Here is a 17,369-nt window from a genome sequence, read left to right on the forward strand (position 1 = left end):
AAGCCGGAGAGGGGCCGCTCTACATTACTCTCCATAAGGACGAGAGCCGCTTTGCTTTGACCCCTGTGTCCGGACCTTGTTGTTTACCTCGCAGCATTAATATGCACCTCAGGGTGCCTCTGGCGCCGCTGGCTCCCGTCTTAGACATCTAAGTGACTCTCCCGGTCCGTCAGCATGATTTTCGTCGCCGTTGTTCCTCTTCATTTACCTCGTTTATCAGTTTGTTACCCCGGTGAATAATGGATGAGGCAGCTTGTTGCTCGGCGACACGCCAAGCTCGTCATTGTCATGTGTTCGCTCGCAAAAAAGAAAAACAGTCGGCTTTTCTCTCCCTCCCTCCCCCCTGACTCCACCCCTGCCACTTCTGGATGACAGACGAGTTGACACGCCGCCACACACCGCTCCAGCCATGATTGAGCCTCGGCTGTCGCGCGCCGAGGTGATGAAGATGAAGGGAGAAGGCCGAGAGAGAAGATAATGACAAACGAAGGCGTCGGCTCATACACAACCCTACATGTACAAATACGTACGCGCATGCGCTCGCACGGACATTCACTGCTTGACAACAGTCGCAGAACAGTCGAAAAAAGTGCATATTTACCCCTTGTGCAGCTCTCTATTGATTCATGCTAGATTGTTTTTGGTTATGGCCCCTCTGTTCCATATGGATGGATTTTATCACTCACAAACCTTGGAATTGCTTCCCACAGACATCACTCTGCAAGTTTAATATTGCAAAAATGATACAGCCAGGGCAACCATCACTGTTAGGTTTTTGATTTTTTTTGTGAACTTCGACACGTTGTGAAGATTGCTAGGAAATCGAGAGGCGTTCCTTGATTGCGGTAATCCACATCGATCGCACGTATTTGCGATCCCTCCGCCATAACTCGGCTCGTCCAAACTGAGCGAGCCTCAACCAACAGCGGACATGACATTTACAACTTTACAACATTTAACAACTCCGAGGCACATTGTGAGATCTGCCGTGTTCTTTGAAGTTCTACCTCTGGCTTTTTTCAACGCTAGGTCAGAGTTATAATTGTTGCAAAGCTTCAGTGAATTGAGGTTTTCTGCTGTGACCTAGCAGGAGAGAGTGTGATGCTTTATCGATCCCTCTGGAGAGATTCTCTTTTCTCTCGCCTCCCCCTAAAGAGGGGAGGTCAGAGGTCAGGCTCAGCTGCAGAACAACCCCGTGTGGAGCCGGTAGGGACTCAGCGTCTTGCTCGAGGACACTTCAGCAGGGAGGATGGCAGGCTTGAACTGGCATTTTCCAGTCGAAGGACGGTAGCGGAAGAGGCGAATGCGCGTCCTGTAAACTTCCTGGCAGTCAAAGGATGAAGGGGAGGTCGGCGGACACCGCTAACTCCTCTTAACAGCAATCTCCCGGCAACTCGGCAAGCCTTTTTTCCGGCGCTCAACTTTTTTTTTTGAGGCAGGTATTAAAAAAACATCTATCGAACCATCCTGCCTCCGCCCTGCCGTCCTTTTTTCTGCAAAGTTTTAGCAATCCATTTATTTTAACCCCGCGGCACCTTGTGGTATTTGAACGAGGAAACGCGTCCGTCCGTCTCTATATTTTTCTCTGTCATGTGTGTGAATGCCGAGTCATTCTGCTTATCTCTCGTGCGAGAGTGTGTGTGTGTGTGTGTGTGTCTCAGAGTGTCTCAGTGTGGCTGGAAAGAAAGCAGCTAAAGCCTTGTGGTTGACAGACAGCTGGTCTCAGGGTTATGGGAGGATATATTCCTGTCTCTCTCAGCTGAGGATGCTGAGGATCATTTTTCCCTCTCTACCCTCCGCCCGGTTTCGCCCGCTAACGGCTTCTTCGCTGGCCTTGATTTTCTTATAACTGCGGACCACCTGTGCCGACACCGATCCAGCTAAACCCAGAGCTCAGGATAGCACAGTAACCCATAGCAGGAGAAACCTGCTATGCAATCTGCTGGTCCTGCACCAGCATGGTAATGGTGGTGGAGTTATGGGATCTTTCATAATGATGCCATATTAGCGCCTCTCCACCTGGCGTTAACATGCAATTCGATCTAGATGATGATTTTGCTGGATTACATTTCCACCTGACATGAAAATGTGTTTCCGGTATGTGATGGTGAACTTAGGTAGTACCTTGGGTTGTGTAGCTTCCTGGCCATGATATAGCCTAACCCCAAAATTGGCAATCCTCTCTCAAAATCACACTTCTAGCACGTAAACAAACAAGTGTAACACCGAAATACGTTCAGAGGAAACTTATGCCGAAGGAACGAAGAAAGTAGTATGTTTACCAATAATTCTAAATAGGCGAAAAAAAGTAATATATTGGCAGAATGTGCTTTGTGGATCTGCTTAGTCCTGTCTCCCACCTTGTTTGCCTATTTACATCACTTCGAAATCTGTCCCTGTTTGATTGGTGTCTACTTTCTGCTTGGATCCGTGCACCAAAGGTTATTTCCACTTATTTTCGTTGCCGTGTGTGGATTGGGGACTCACTGCATTCACACTTCGTTGTTAATGTGGCGAAATGCGGTGCTTTGGGTGATTGCATCTTCAATTTGCCTTGGGTGCATTTACACCTGGATTTGATGCGTTTCTGCTCCATCTGAATACAAAACAATAACCCAGGATGCATGTTAATGCCAGGTGCAAAGGAGGTCATTCATTTCCCTGACCCTGATTGCAGCCAGAAAACAGCTATTTCATCATTACGGCACCATATTTTCATTTGGCTTCCACTTCCAGTGCACAGGCTCGTCTCACTGCACTCTTATCAAAAGGAATTGGAATTATTTACTATGGGGGGGAGAAAAAAGAATAGCAAAGAAGCTGTCTTGTTTGAGAGAATAACTCGAGCGCATGCTGTCTGATTAGGCATATAAATAATTTATAGCCATTTCAGTTTTTTGTTTTTTTTTGGGCTGCGTCTCAACGAGGGGGTACCGCTTGCCAATTAAGATTCCCTCTCTGCCCTCTATCTAAGAAGATCCAGCTTGACACGCAACCGGCAGCCAGTAACGGGCAGAGAGAAAGAGAGAAAAGCGAGAAGAGATGGAAGGGAGGGGGAAAGAGTTCATTACTGTAAATGCAAATGAAAGGGTTCCGGCGTATAATGGCTTGTCACTGTCAGCTTTGATGGTAGAAAGCCGATCAGGTGTGTTTGCGGGTCTGTGCTTGTGTATGTGTCTGTCGGAGCAGCGCTTGCTTGTTGATCTATCATACTATAGTTAAATCAAGGTAAAGGCAGCGGTAATTGTATTTTGGGAAAAAGCAGGATTATTGATGTAGAACACGAGGGTTTTTGATGTACAATACAACACAAGGCCTTTGATGGAGCTCGAGCTGACTCTAAAATAGAATATTTTAAGTAAAGAAAGTCGGTGATGACAGTGTTCTGCTTTAGACGCGCACATTAAATCGCTGAAACCTATTTGCAATAGTGGCTAATGCATTCCTCTTCCACATTTTCCAGTCTTGGCATCATTCCTCGTCTGTGGGCAGCAACATATCCCCATGGCTTTACCATTGTTAGCTTTTGAAATTACACCTCCCCGTATCTCTTACTCTTTAACATTAGCGTTAACTCATCGCTTGGAGATGATCAGTTCTCTCCCACACACAAACGCCCCCCTCCTTTCCTCCTTGCGTTAGCTTCCTACCTCCTCTCTGTTTCCTTTCATCTACATCCATCCATCCCGCATCCACACTCGCCTTGGGCGCCACGCGTGAACAAAACATGCGAGGTGAGCCGCTGTGGGGAATCGGCCATGTTGGACGAACGGCTCCCGGCTCGGTTAATGACTGGTCATCGCGATTCTCCCGCTGGTTCCTCCACATGACGGGGCCAGCGTAACTTGGCCGGCTCCTCGGGACAGATGGCTGACTTGGCCAGGGACTGACATCTGTATCATCCTTGAGCTCCACCGACACTGCCTCGCCTGTGTGCGGGCTGTCGGGGCCAACCGGTCCCACTCATATTCCCTCCTCTGTCCCCGCTCCTAGCCTTCCTCCGCTGCCACAATTGGCTCCATATGCTAGCCACATGGAGAAGTGTCACTCTCCACTAGCTCGGCAGACAGCAGCCGAGCTCCCAGGTTGCTCCCTCCTTTTCTTACCATCCATTTCTCTCTGTCACTCTCCATCTCCATTTTGTCGTTTCAGTCTCTGTCTTGCTATTTCTCTCTCTCTGCGCCAATCCATTGGAATAATTTCCTTAAGGGCCATTAAGGGAAAATTGGTGGGGCTAAAAACCTGAATAAACAGGGCAAGGCGGTGGAGCGTGTAGGGTATTAAATGCTCTAATCGTTATTGTTGTGGGCGTCGATGGAAGGGAAAGGGTTGGCTGGGAAAAACAGAGATGGCTAATAATGAGTTATTCGTTGACGGAATGGCTGCTAGTTAGTTCCTCTCCATTGAAGACCGGCGGACGGGGAGGGAGGAGGGCTACGAGGCACCGCGCCCGGGCACGCCAGCCCTCGGGCTACGACTGGCCTCCTGAGGCTCCAGATCAGCCCCGAGGCGAGAAACATCAGGACACAACTTATGAGAGTGCTGGAAGTCCGGCAATGGACGGGTCCTGGATCAGGCCTTGGGGCTAAGAGCGGCCTCAGAGCAGGGTGAAAAACCGGGTCATGCCAGCCTGGGAGAGAGCGGGAAGAAGAGGCTAATATGGAGAGAAATGTTGAGTGAGGACAGGTGGATTATATTGACTGGAGACTCCTCAGTGAATACCTAAACAGCATCAGCTAGAAGGCCCAAAGAGCAATCTGTAGCCACAAGCCACATGGAAATCCAACATGCACAGATCTGGTTTAAGGATTCCACCTTGTATCAAAACGGCAGATTATTTCAGAATGACCTAAGCACTGTGATCCAGGATCATCTATCAGGATTTGTACATATAAATCACATTTGGCTCAGCCGCATGCAGTATTTAACTGCTTTGGGCCGTCATTTTCAGTATGTACCCAAGCTGACACCACGTACTGGCCCGTGTGTCACATCGTGAGTCACGTCGCGTGGAGCCCACCCGGTGTGGGAACTCATTCACACTTCACATCCACGCGGCACAATAGCACCATCATCCTCTGAGTCAGAAATAGGCGCTGTCACGAAGGCAGGATTTTGGCTTTGATACCAGAACTAACTTAAATATCTAGAAATTCTACTAAAATACCACAAGAAGAAGAACAAAAACCGTCAAGCAGTGTGTTGAATCGGTCTCGATTTGGACAGGCTTGTATCTGTTGGGGAAATAGTTCCATACCAGTTTTGTCAGCCAGTTTAGGTGGACTGGGATTCAGTTCAAGATATAGTGGATTGTTTGATGCTGTTACTCCTGCAGTCCAGTGTCCACAGTAAGAGCCAGACTGCAGCTCCATCTATTCCAATCCTTCTTTCTTTCTTTTAACTATTCCAATCGGCATGCAAATGCCCTCCAGAGGTGACGTTGAAATGGAGTCTCCACTCGTGGAACATGAAAGAATGGAACATTTATAAAATCCAATATTTAATTCAGGCTTTCACAGCAGTATTGAAATTCGGATTATCGTGACACAAGCTCTCTCATCTCTCTTGTCTTTGTACCTCCTCCCCCCCTCTTTTTCTTACGTCCAAGCCCAGTGGAGGTTAATGCCGTTAGCCACGCACAGCTGCGAGAGGCCCCGGCCTCCTTGTTGCCGGATGAGCGCCATGCAGCTCGGAGGGCCCGATGACTGGGAAGTCTGGGAATCTGTTGGACGGCGGGGCAGAACTCTGATTTATGATGATTGGAGTTAATACCGTAGCGAGACAATTGGCCCACCTGCTAGCATCTCACCGCCGTAGCCCACTGGGTGATGTGTCTGGGCTTCCCTCCACAGGCCCCGGCTGCACGGCTCGATGCACATGGAGGATCCAACATGGCCTTCTGATATCGGCCTAATGTCTCTATGAAAGCTGAATTTATGGCTTTCGAATGCGCGGTTCCATGTAGAAGTAGATAAATGTATTAGAAGTGTCAGTCCGTTGATGTTATGAGGGTCAGCAGGGCAGCATAAATATGTCAAAGAATCATTGATGAAAGCTCACGATAGAGACACTATGTCGCTGAAATGAATCGCAGTGTAGCAGATTTCTCATTATCTATACACATGCATACACCTAAGCAAAATAAAACCCCAAATGACAAATAATACACTGAATTATCTGGGAAAATGAGGCGCACATGAATAGCCGTGCGTCGGAGAGTGGGCCAGTAGACCGGCTTTAGTGCAGGCAATTACCAAATCCCTTCAAAATTTTAACAGACTTTATTCTTTTCATCAACATCATTAAAATCCTCATTAACAATGGACAGCAGGAAAGGATGATCTCTAATGCCATTAGCGAAGGCAACTGCTTTGCTTTCGATAGCTCCTGCTTTGAAAAATGGACAGAAACCGTCTCTAATGGGGTGCTGCTGTATTCATCAACAGATATTTCTGCAACCCTTAATGTAGAAAGCTGTAATGCTGTTTAGTGGTAGATTTATGCATGCGATTATTCTCCGACACAGCCTCTTTGGTGTTTAAAGGAAAATACCACTCAATTGAAGGAGTCATACGTGTCGTTTCGTGATCCAGTCGCTGTTAGTGGGCTGGAAAAACTCTTTTCTCCGAGAGCCACGCACCAGAAAACGAAGGCTGAAGCATGTAATGTCATCACAAAATAAAATCTGGAGTTTCTCTATTGATAATGAATGGGAAACTGCAGATCATGACTGGGCTGTCCTTGACCACAGGGAAAGCGTGATGCATGCTTTTATGTAGGCTGTAGAAACTCTTCCTGTCCTCACCTTCAAATCTACAGTGAGACTTTGACTTCCTACTGCATCGTACCCTTGGACGCTTTGAAACCTTCACATATAGACCCTTATTGAACGGGCACTCACAGCATTTACATTGCCAGTGGAATCAATGGGTTCTTTGTGTATTGTTGGGGGACAAAACACACACACATTCGCATCTCATGTGCTCGTTGTGGGCCCATACATGTAGAGGACCTTCAAATACTTACAAAAACATTATATTATGTGACCTGACCTTTTGTCCCTGCGTCATGCAAAATAGTTCATTTTCTATAAAGATGATGCGAACAGGACTAAAGTGCTCCTTTCTTGCTTTGACATTGGTTGAAGTCTTTTTTTTGTTTTGTTTTATAAGAAATTGAATAGTAAATCTTTGTGGTGGTAGCACTCCTGTTCCAGCTAGGAAATTATCATGCAGCAAGGCCAACAACTGTTTCCTCTTAGATCAATTAGATCAACACTGGCCAGTCAGAAGACCGGGATGTGTGCTAGGCTGCACACACACACACACACACACCCACCCACACACCTTGATTGAAGCATCATCGTCAATCAGTCAGCCACCCATACAAATGCCGCACACTATGCATACGGAAAAGCACACATCTCTCTCTCTCTCACACACACACACACACACACACACACACACACACACACACACACACACACACACACGCGCGCGCGCGCGCACATCAACCTCTCTGGCTTGCTCATGCCAGCCCATTAAACAAGAGAGCAGCTCCTTTGGCTCCTTAATGGAAATTGCCATTTCAAAGCGCTGGGAGAGAGATGTTAACCTTGCTCGATACTGGTGGCATTAAAAATGGATCAAAGCGGCCGAGCTTTGATGTTGACGGAAGATTTTATTTGGGTCGTGGCAGCGGAGGAGAGCGGGCCAAGCGACTCCCTAGCGCCCTCTGCTGGGAGGATTTAGCATTTCTTTCACGGCCACAAGTTGCTTCGTTGGTTCTGCCTATTGTTATTTGTAGTTGTTTTTACCCCCCGTGGCTGCTTGATGGGACAATAAAGATAAAGACAGAGTTGGAGATGAAAGTGAAATAAGGACAGAGGAATAGATCAAATCGAGGCAGGAAAAAAAAAAAAGACGGCAGCTGTTTCCTTTTTCCTCTTCGTCAAATCCGTCAATCAGCTTTTTTACGTGCAACGGGAGAGGCGAGGTAGAGTGTCTGGGGTATCGTGTTTGGAAGAGGCAGAGCTGCGGGGCTCCTCTGGGTGGGTGGTGATGCTGGTGATGGGATGGGGGGGGGTGGAGGGGTGGGGGAGGGGGGGTGAACCCTTGACCCTTAGCAGGCAGTCTGAAAACCTTGCTACCCTTGTATTAAAGTCTCCCCCCACAGAGCGCAGCACAGGCCCGGGAATGAACACCGTGTCCAAAGAGATAGATGACTTAGGGCGGGTGGGTGGGGGGTGTCCAAGATCACCTGTGTGTGTATGTGTGTGCATGTGTCCAGACTGTGCGTGTCTTTTAAGCTCGTTGGCTGCAAACGGACAGACAGAAAGACAGAAGGAGCCTTTTCTGCTGGGTGTATGTGCTAGGTTCTGCCAGACAGAAAATGCAATTGTGTGTGTGTTCATGCGATTCCTCTGTGGATGCAGACGCTGTGCGCATCAATGTGTGTGTATGTATGTGGTGTGTGTGTGTGTGTGTGTGTGCGCGCGTGCACCCATGTGTAAAGCAGAGCAGGGGGGAGCGAGCGGCGGAGATGGAGACGGAGACACAGAAAGAGAGAGAGAGTGAAAAAAAAACATTAATAATTGATGGGAGATGCCGCCTTGCATCTGCCGCGCCTCGTCACTGGGTTTGTTTGTAAGTAGATATTGACGCAGGGTCTCGCTAAAACGCACCATGACCACCCCTCCATTCTGACCTCATTATACACATTAGAACAGCAATAATGCATCGCTTTTAAAAGCGCAAAGAATTACATGCTACGAAACGGATGCCGATGTTTCCGCCTCAGATCGTTTGCCAACTCCGCTGAATATTCATTTCATGTGTGTTTTTTTTCTTCTTAGTATTTGACACAGGGGGGAAGAGGAGGGGAAAATCTGTGCCGGGGCGTCACAAGCTTGAAAAAAAGTGCAAATGTGATTGGTAATTAATTGAACATAGGCTTATTAGCGTAGAACGTATGGGGAGTTTCTCAGGCTCGTTTCCCGAGACTTGCACTGGTTGCGCATATCGGTCAAAAACAAGTAGGTTAGGCTGTTTGCGAAAGACTCAATACATGATTGACTTTAATGTATTGAAGTTTTGCTCTCTCCCTGCCTCCCCGGGCCTATTTTCTCTCAGTCTGCCTCATTAAATCTTTGTGAAAATTCTCCAGCCCTTGTGGAAAACACTTTCTTTTGATTAGGCTATAAACAAATAGAGGAGGTTGGTTGACATCTCCTAAGACCGAGGCCCTCTTTTGTTTTGCTGCTGCACTGTTGCTGCCCCCTCCCCACTCTGACAGGACTCAAGTACTATTCCCCAAAGCCTTTATTCTCGCTCGTTTTCTTTTTTTTTTTCTTCCCGTCCCCTCACCCGACTCCAACCCCTCCTCCCTCCTGCCTTTGTTAAAGACAGCCCCTCATCCACTCCCCCCTACCTCTCTCTCTCTCACTCTCTCTCTCTCGCTCTCTCGTTGTGCACTCGTCTTTTCCGCGGCTGAAGGCTGAGGCAGAAGCGCTCGGGAGGAGAGTGACGGTGTTTGGGAGACCAGTGACGCGCCGCTATTGCTTTATCCACAACGCGACGAGGTGGACCGAAGTGTCAGGAGCTGCTTCTCCTTTTTCCCTGGCACCCCTCCTCCGTCCCTTGACTTCCTCCCTTTCTCACTCCATCGCTGTATCTGTCTGCAGACTTCTCTCTCTCTCTCTGCTCTCGTTCATTCGCTCCTCCCTGCTTCAGCGTGCCGGCTGAGTGCATTGACACTGGGACCACTACCTGCTGCCTGGGGATTATGTGTGCTATGAATACCCGGAGCCTAATTTGTTGTTTTGGCTGCCTGTGAACGCCGGGTCCCCTCGGAGGAGAAGCTGGAGCGTGAATCCGAGTGGCCAGGACGCTGGGAGTGCCTCTGGACTAAGAAAAAACAAGAGAGAAAGCAACTGGATGCTTGAAGAGACGTATAAAAGAGACGAGGAACCAGAGAAAAGAGGGAAAGGACTGGACAAGCTCTCGGCCGAAAGGCAAGAAAAGGAGAGGCTGAATAAACTTAAAGGCTCTCTGAGACGAGGAGGCAACGAGAGCCCTTTGCTCTTATTATTTGGATGGGTTTCTCTGTCAGGGGGGCAGACAAGAGGGAAGAAAAGCCAACAAATCCCTGCCTTCAGCCTCTCTGTTGATTTCTAATCAGACACAGGCTTTTCTCCTTTCCCTTTTTGCGAGTTTATCCACTCAAAGTGTCTCAGTGTTTTGCTGGAGGATAAGACGACTCTGCGCTGACAGGTCGAGTGGGGGGGATTGCAATCGTTCTCCTCTCCAACTTCCCCCCCCCCTTTTCCACCACTTCTCCTGACCTGCTTTTGGCCCCAGCACACCGGCAGGGCGGGGGTGGCTGCTTGCCCCCGCAGCGAGTCCAGCCGGGGCTAAAGGTTATTGAACTGAGGAGGAGTGGCAGGCAGTCGGGAGAGAAAGGGGAGGCAAAAACAAGCCGTCTCCGCGATCCCGGGAGCATATGGTTCAGCGAGAGGCGGCCAGCTGCTTTCCAGCCACCCTGCTAATCACGCTACAGCAGATACAAGTTGCTCTCGGCGACGGTGTCACGTTCGGCGCCTAGCGGAGGGCAGCTCTGACGCACTGTAGAGCCCGTCTCATCGCCGTGACCGAAGCTCGCGAAGGGGCCGGCCGAGCGGATACAAAGAAGCAGTTGTGTTTTTGTTAGAGGAGCACTGGGGCTGACGAATGTCTCGGAGGAGCCACAGATGAGAAGCTAGCCCCCCGTCGCCCCTCCGGCCAGCAGCCACAGGGAGGCTAAAAAGAGATGCTCGGCTGTCACTTCGCAGGGAAATACTTATGACACATGCTGTTGGTGAGCGCTAGACCTTGGCAAGGTTCCTGACAAGGAAAGGAGGGGGACCGTTGCTGGAGCCGACAGCCCGAGACCCCTGTCCGTCCCGTCTAATTACCAACCGGGGTCACGGAGAAGAAAGGAGAGGTTCCCTACTGTGGATTTACCGCCGGTGTACCGTGGAAGTTTTCTCTGACGGATATCTGACAAGCTTCAAACACCCGCTTCCGAATGCGCGAATTCTCGGCTTAGGTGCATCGCACACACATAGACGCCAAAAGTACCACCAGCACACATTTTCAAACACATTACCGCCACCCACTTAAATCCACACACATGTTCCCGCTGTAAGTATAAACCGCTTCACACACACACGTAGTCGCTCGTGCATTGAAAAGCCCATTAGTTTGCTTTTTTTCCCCAGCGGGCATGGCAGAATGGAGGTAGTGTGGACAGGTGGGGGGCTGTAGGAGCCAGCAGCCTGAGACCCCTGTCCCTCCGTCTGTCCTCTTTCCCCAAATGGATGTCATTATCTACAAAAATGTGTTGCCTGGAAACCGCTGAAAGCTTGCCGCTGCAATTCTCTGAAAGGAACTGTCACCGGGTCCCTGCCACGGCGCACAGCTGGAACCGGAGCTGAAACACCGGCCATTACGTGTCTCTTTCGCTTTTTTTTTTCTCCTCCGGCCCTACCCGGTCGTCATAATTTTTTCCAACGGGTCTTTGGGCACCCCTCGTCGCCCTCCCCGGCCCGTCGTCTCCTCCACCCTGGAGGGGAGGGGGTCCCTGGAGTGGAGTATGAGCGGGTGCCACTATCCCTCGCCGCCGCCGCCCGAGCGGGACCGCAGGTACCAGCACAAGGTGTCCCTGGTGGTGCGCTACTTCATGATCCCCTGCAACATCTGCTTGATCCTGCTGGCCACCTCCACGCTGGGCTTCGCCGTGCTCCTCTTCCTCAACAACTGTACGTTGTTTCAGCACCAACACTCTACACTCTGCTCTGCTCTATTCTGCTTCTACTACACTGTTCGTAACACCCTGTCACTCCATACCTGTGTGTTTTTCATGTTCCGATGCATGGGTCAGTGTTTTGCAAAGGAATGCTTGCCAGAAGCCTCCAAGGGCAGCCTTTGAGATAGGATTCAGAAGGCAGGAAATAACTTATTTCAGATGCATCGCACATAGTTTCTTGCGTTGAATGTCCTTGCAACAAGTCCCCCCAAAACCCAGCTCGCTTGACCTCCCTTGACAGCCTTATCTGCACCTGAAGTGCGGACATCAGGACAGCAAAAGTCACGTCCCTCCTCTCCCATTCTGTGTCTGCGGGCTCCCCATACATCCTCATATCTCCTCTCCAAAGCCTTGGCATTTACTTTGAACTGTGGGATAAAGTATTAAATGCTGATTAAATGCCTTTTGAAGGGGAAAAAGTGTCTTTTGGTACGGCAAGCCCCGCCCGATCCCCTCCCCTACGCGCTCTGAGCAGTTATCGCCCTATATTGAAAGTACAGTAGCTTGTTGGGGGAGGGTGGAGTGTACGTCCATCTCTCTTGGCTGCTGGTGGCACTTCTGATTGGGGCAATCACAGTTGTTTCCTGGCTCAAAGAGTTTTCTGAGAGTAGTTCTGGCAAGGGAAGCACTCTTTGCCTCAGCTTGTCTGTTTTTTCTTACCCACCCATGACAGTTTTCCCAGCAGCCTTGAAGGGTCAAAGGTACATCTTTGCGAGCTGATTGAAATAGGCACTCTGCGGCATCTGAGTTAAAGAAAGTTTTTTTCCGACGTGTCACTAATAGCACACAGGTGTTCCCTTCTACCTGACACTTTCCTGCCTTTGTTAGTGCTGACTTATCCGGTGCTAGGTACACTAAACAGTCTCTCTCTCACACACACATACACACACACACGTCTATTTCTGAGTGCCTTGCCAGTTTGGACGGTGTTAAAGGTGAAATTCCTCTCAGCACTCCAAAGCGGCAAATTATTTATGCAAGGCTTGTGCCACATAATCACTTGCGGATTATAATAAGCAAGTAAATAAGTTAAATAAGCAGAATGTTAACAATCATTTTCATGCTGTCAGATTTGGGCTTAAGTGGTATTTGAGCTACACTTTTAGGGGGTCGGGATCGGGGGCTCAGCTGTTAATATTTTTTTGGTTATGGTCATGTCATCCCTCTTTTTCTCTCTCTCTCTCTCTCTCTCTGTCTCTCTCTCTTTCTTTATTTTTCTCTCTCTCAGGCTGTTATCAGGCTGCTGGTTTTTCAATCACGTACAAGGCAGCGTCTCCCTCGCCCTGAGGATGCCGTGCATTAGATCTTGATTAAAAGGGAGCAAAAGGCGCCTCTTTGCATTTCTGAAACAGTGTCTACCGCTCTCCTCTGCCTCTCACTCTAGGTCTCTCTTTCTCAGTCTCTCTTTCCTCCTCATTCCAGTAAGTGTGTGGGGGAGGTGGGGGTGGGGGGGGTGGGGGGTCATTTGTAACCTCGCCATGTTATCGAATCAATTTCAGGCAGACAGATTCTATTAGATTTAAATACAAACTCAGAGCGGGCCCGTCTTCACCTCTCGGATGACAAGAGAGAGAGAGAGCAGAAAAGAAAAGAGTGCTGGAGAAATTGATGAAGTGAAAGGGGCTCTATTATGCTGCTGAGCCCTCGCCGTGTGGCCAGAAGGACAGCTGGATATGGGGATGGTGGTAGTGGGGGGTGAGGAGGAGGAGGTGGCGGGTGGGGGGTGGGGTGTGTGTGTGGGGGGGGTGTTAGAGGAGAAAATGCAACCTCAGATTAGCAATTTCCATTGTCACCGGGTGGAGTGAAGCGTGTCCGCACACACATACGCACAGTTTGTACCCCCCTCCAAAAAAAAAAAAAACCTTCTGCCTGCCAACGTACGCCCACACACAGACACACTTTATCATTCTGTAGGAGAGTATATCACCCACACGAAGGGGGGAAGGTGACACGCATACACAGATACTTGGATACATACGCGCGCACACACATGGCTAAATGTCACAGTCAGACACATATTGATCTGTTGGAGATATAGGGTGAATGATGGCCACGCGGTGACATTCACGCGGGCGCGGGAACGCACGCAGACTTTGCCGGTTGGAGAGAGAGATGGGGAAGGGTGATACGTTTATGGGGAGACCTTATCTTGTCCTTTCGTTATGGAAATGTGAAGAAATCGTTTAGTTTTGCCCAATGTCTCCCGCTCGCTTTGTATGCCAGCTGTCGAGCACTTGTGTATATCTGTGTTGCCTCGTGTGAGTGTATGCGTGTATCTGCCTGTGTGTGTTTGTGTGTTAAAGCATGTTGACACATGCGAGACAGGACGTACAGCCTGTTTGGATGTCTATTTTTTTGGTGTGCTCACGTATGCTCGCGTGCACTTACAGAGCAGAACCTCTTCCATATCCACTGCGCGCCAATTTTTGTTTCCCTTGTTGTATATATTTCTTTAAAATCCCCCCAGATGGAAATCAGTTACCGTCATGACTGACTGGGAAACAGCTTCAGCAGACACTTCATTATTCACCTCTAGCACCAGCCTCTCCTCGCCTCTCCTCTCCCCTCCCCTCATTTCTCTCCTTCCCTCTCTGTCTCTCTCTCCCCGAAGCCCCGGCTGTTGACAATCAATTTTAAGTGAGCCTAAATTTAAAACTCGGCTGTGTCGCGGGATGCCGACGGGTAGTGAACGAATCGCAGGAGTCCCGAGAAAGGCTTCGGTGCTGCGGTGACGGGGCCCCGGAAAAATGTGTTAGCGGGGTAATTGATGTGATGTGTTTTATCTTCCTCATTATCCCTCACCGCGCTGAGACAACGGGGAGACGGCTGGGTGGCTGCTGTATGTGTCTATATGTGTGTGTGTGTGATTGTGTGTGTGTGTGTGCGTGTGTGTGTGTGTTCGCAGCAGGCAGCTCTGACAGCTCACCGGGGCTCTGCTTAGTGTGTCAGACAGGCAAGTTGGCTGCAAGAGTACAGATGGTGGTTTGGTTGTGTTGTGTTGGGCACTTCAGGTTTCTGGGAGATTGTCCCATTGGTCAATTTCCCCGTTAAGTGATGGGAACATGGACACCAAAGTCATCCATGTGTCCCCGGTAGATCCTTGGCTCCGGTGCTCCATGCTAGCACTATGTTGAGTGATAGTAGGCAAGTAGCATTATCCAAAGTTTACCTTTTGGTAATAAAAAGTTGCTTGTGGTTCTTATTATATGGTGTGTAGATTCATAGATTTAGATGGAATATCATAACTCAATATAGCTGATGTAACCAGGCTTATTTTTGGAACTATTTCAGGTGAGCAACCACATATTTGTATGTGCAGTGATTTTTACCTGTACACAGTCTCCCATCACCCATCATGTTAACTTTCTATGGAAACAAGGAAAGTAATTCAGGCTGGTTCAAAAGAGTACGTTATTTTTGTCATATTGTGTGTGAATTTTAACAATCGCCTACACAAAACTGTTCCGTTACGTGATGACAACATACACACCAAAGTCATCCATGTGTCCCCAGTAGATCATTGGCACCCCATGCTAACATTTTAGCATACACTATGTCGAGTGACAGTAGGCTCCATGCTAACACTTTAGCATACACTATGTTGAGTGATAGTGGGCGACTAGCATTATCTCAAAAGTTAGAAAATGAGAACTTGTAGCAGCTCTAAAGCTAAATGATAAGCAATTTTAAATAAGTGGTTATGTCTCACAGTTTTGTGTAAGAGATTGGTAAAATGTACACACAATATGATACAAAAATAACTTTTTTGAACTAGCAGGGACTAGATAAGAGACCTTTGCCTCAGGAAAGGTCTCTTGTTTTTTCCCGGCTTGACTTGTTTTGTTTCCGTAGGAAGTGAAGGTGGTGGGTGATGGGAGATTGTGTACAGCTAAAAATCACACTCTAGATACTGTAGTTACATTAGCTGCATTGAGTCATTTTTAAACAACTTTTTCTTCCTAAATGGTCAGTCTTCTTAATCTGGATAATGCTAGTTGCATACAGTACAACTCAACATAGTGTATGCTAAAGTGTTAGCATGGAACACCAGAGCCAACGGGGACACATGGATGATTTTGGTGTCTATGTTCTCATCACTTAACTGACCAATGGGAGAATTGTGTATTCCTTTAAGCTTTTTGCTCTATTAACCCCGTCAACAAAGTCCCCCACTGCCCTCCCAAGACGAATAAAAATAAAATAAAATCATATACTCTCCCTCTTCCTCCTCATCCATCTCCATTTCTATCAGACAATTTAACATTGATCCATTTACATTGCTTGGTCTGGTTTGACTAAAGCCGAGTCTCCTTATTTTCTAGTGTCAAAGTGTCAAAACTGCATAGGATTCTGGTTTCTCTCCCGAGTGCTACTCCAGATTCAATCATTTGACACTACAGGCCTTGTTTTATGGTTCCCAGAACCCAACAATGCTGATGTCATCGTCCACAGGGTGTTCACCAGGAGAGCAGCATGATGTCATTTGATATATGAGAGAGAAAGCATCTGAACGATTCTACATGTGGTGCGGGGGGGGGGGGGGGGAACTTGAAAAGAAAATGGGATATGAGTCATTATAATCGCTGATGTATGTAATCACACAAATGTTAATTCAAATGTTATCTCGCACTTTTCAACCCAAAATAAGTGCGGAGCCTTCCCCCGTGTTCGCACTTCTGTCGCAGCTCTGTTGATATGAAAGTCATGCGGTGTGGTTTGGGATAGGAAGACCATAGAAACAGTGAATGACAAAACAATGATGATACTGCTATCACTGAAATGTACTCCTGCTGATTAGCTCTGCTGGGTTCCTCCAGGGCTCAGACACTGCATTAGAATGTGTTAGATAGAAAAAGCCAAGCCTGGAGAGAGAATGTGTCTTTCTCTTCTTCCCTTTTTTTGTAGCAACTCAATTACTTGGCCTTTACCCCTGGGAAGTTTCTGAATCTCCCCCTAACTAAAAACCTATTTCTCCCCCCCCCCCCCCCCCCCCCCCCCCCCCTCTTTTATCTCTTGCAGACAAACCTCCTCACTTCACACCGGCCCAGCCTCCCGATGGTAAGTCCTCTGCGGATTCTCTCCGCTCAGCTTCTCTGACCGCTGGTGTTTTGGGGGGGCGCGGGCAAATAATGACCTCAGAGGCTGGATCCCCCGCCTTTTGAAGTGGGCAGCCGTCTTCCGTGCTGTGCCAGCTTTGGCTGCTTTAGCGCTGCTTCGGTTTCAGTTTGGTGCACCTTTTAGTATGTCAGGCACGTGGCCAGGTCTAGGGGTCTTTGATGTGCGAGGGATCTTTTGATGACTTGATTTGATCTGCTCCACGCGCTTAGTTGGGCCGTTGTTCGATACCTGTTACTCTAGCAGCATTCACATCCTTGTGATAGGGTCTAATAGGGTAATCCCTCCCTTCTCTTAGTATACTTTACTTTAGGCTGTGAGCGAATGTAGGCCAGGGGCACAGAGCAGCACCGTCGCCCAGCCTTGTTATCCACATGTTCTGGTCCCAATCCCGTAGATATAAATCTTTG

At 48.5% G+C, this 17,369-nt stretch overlaps 1 protein-coding gene across 1 annotated transcript in view; it reads left to right on the plus strand.

Moving 5' to 3' along the window:
• agrn (agrin) overlaps positions 1-17,369 on the plus strand; it is a 247,780-nt gene that overhangs the window by 83,369 nt on the left and 147,042 nt on the right. The window contains exon 3 of the mRNA XM_078288305.1: positions 16,864-16,902. Within this exon, the coding sequence (XP_078144431.1) occupies positions 16,864-16,902 (39 nt within the window). The remainder of the gene's footprint in view (positions 1-16,863; positions 16,903-17,369) is intronic.

This window comes from Centroberyx gerrardi, chromosome 14 (assembly GCF_048128805.1).
Source record: "Centroberyx gerrardi isolate f3 chromosome 14, fCenGer3.hap1.cur.20231027, whole genome shotgun sequence".
Classification (NCBI taxonomy): Eukaryota; Metazoa; Chordata; class Actinopteri; order Beryciformes; family Berycidae; genus Centroberyx; species Centroberyx gerrardi.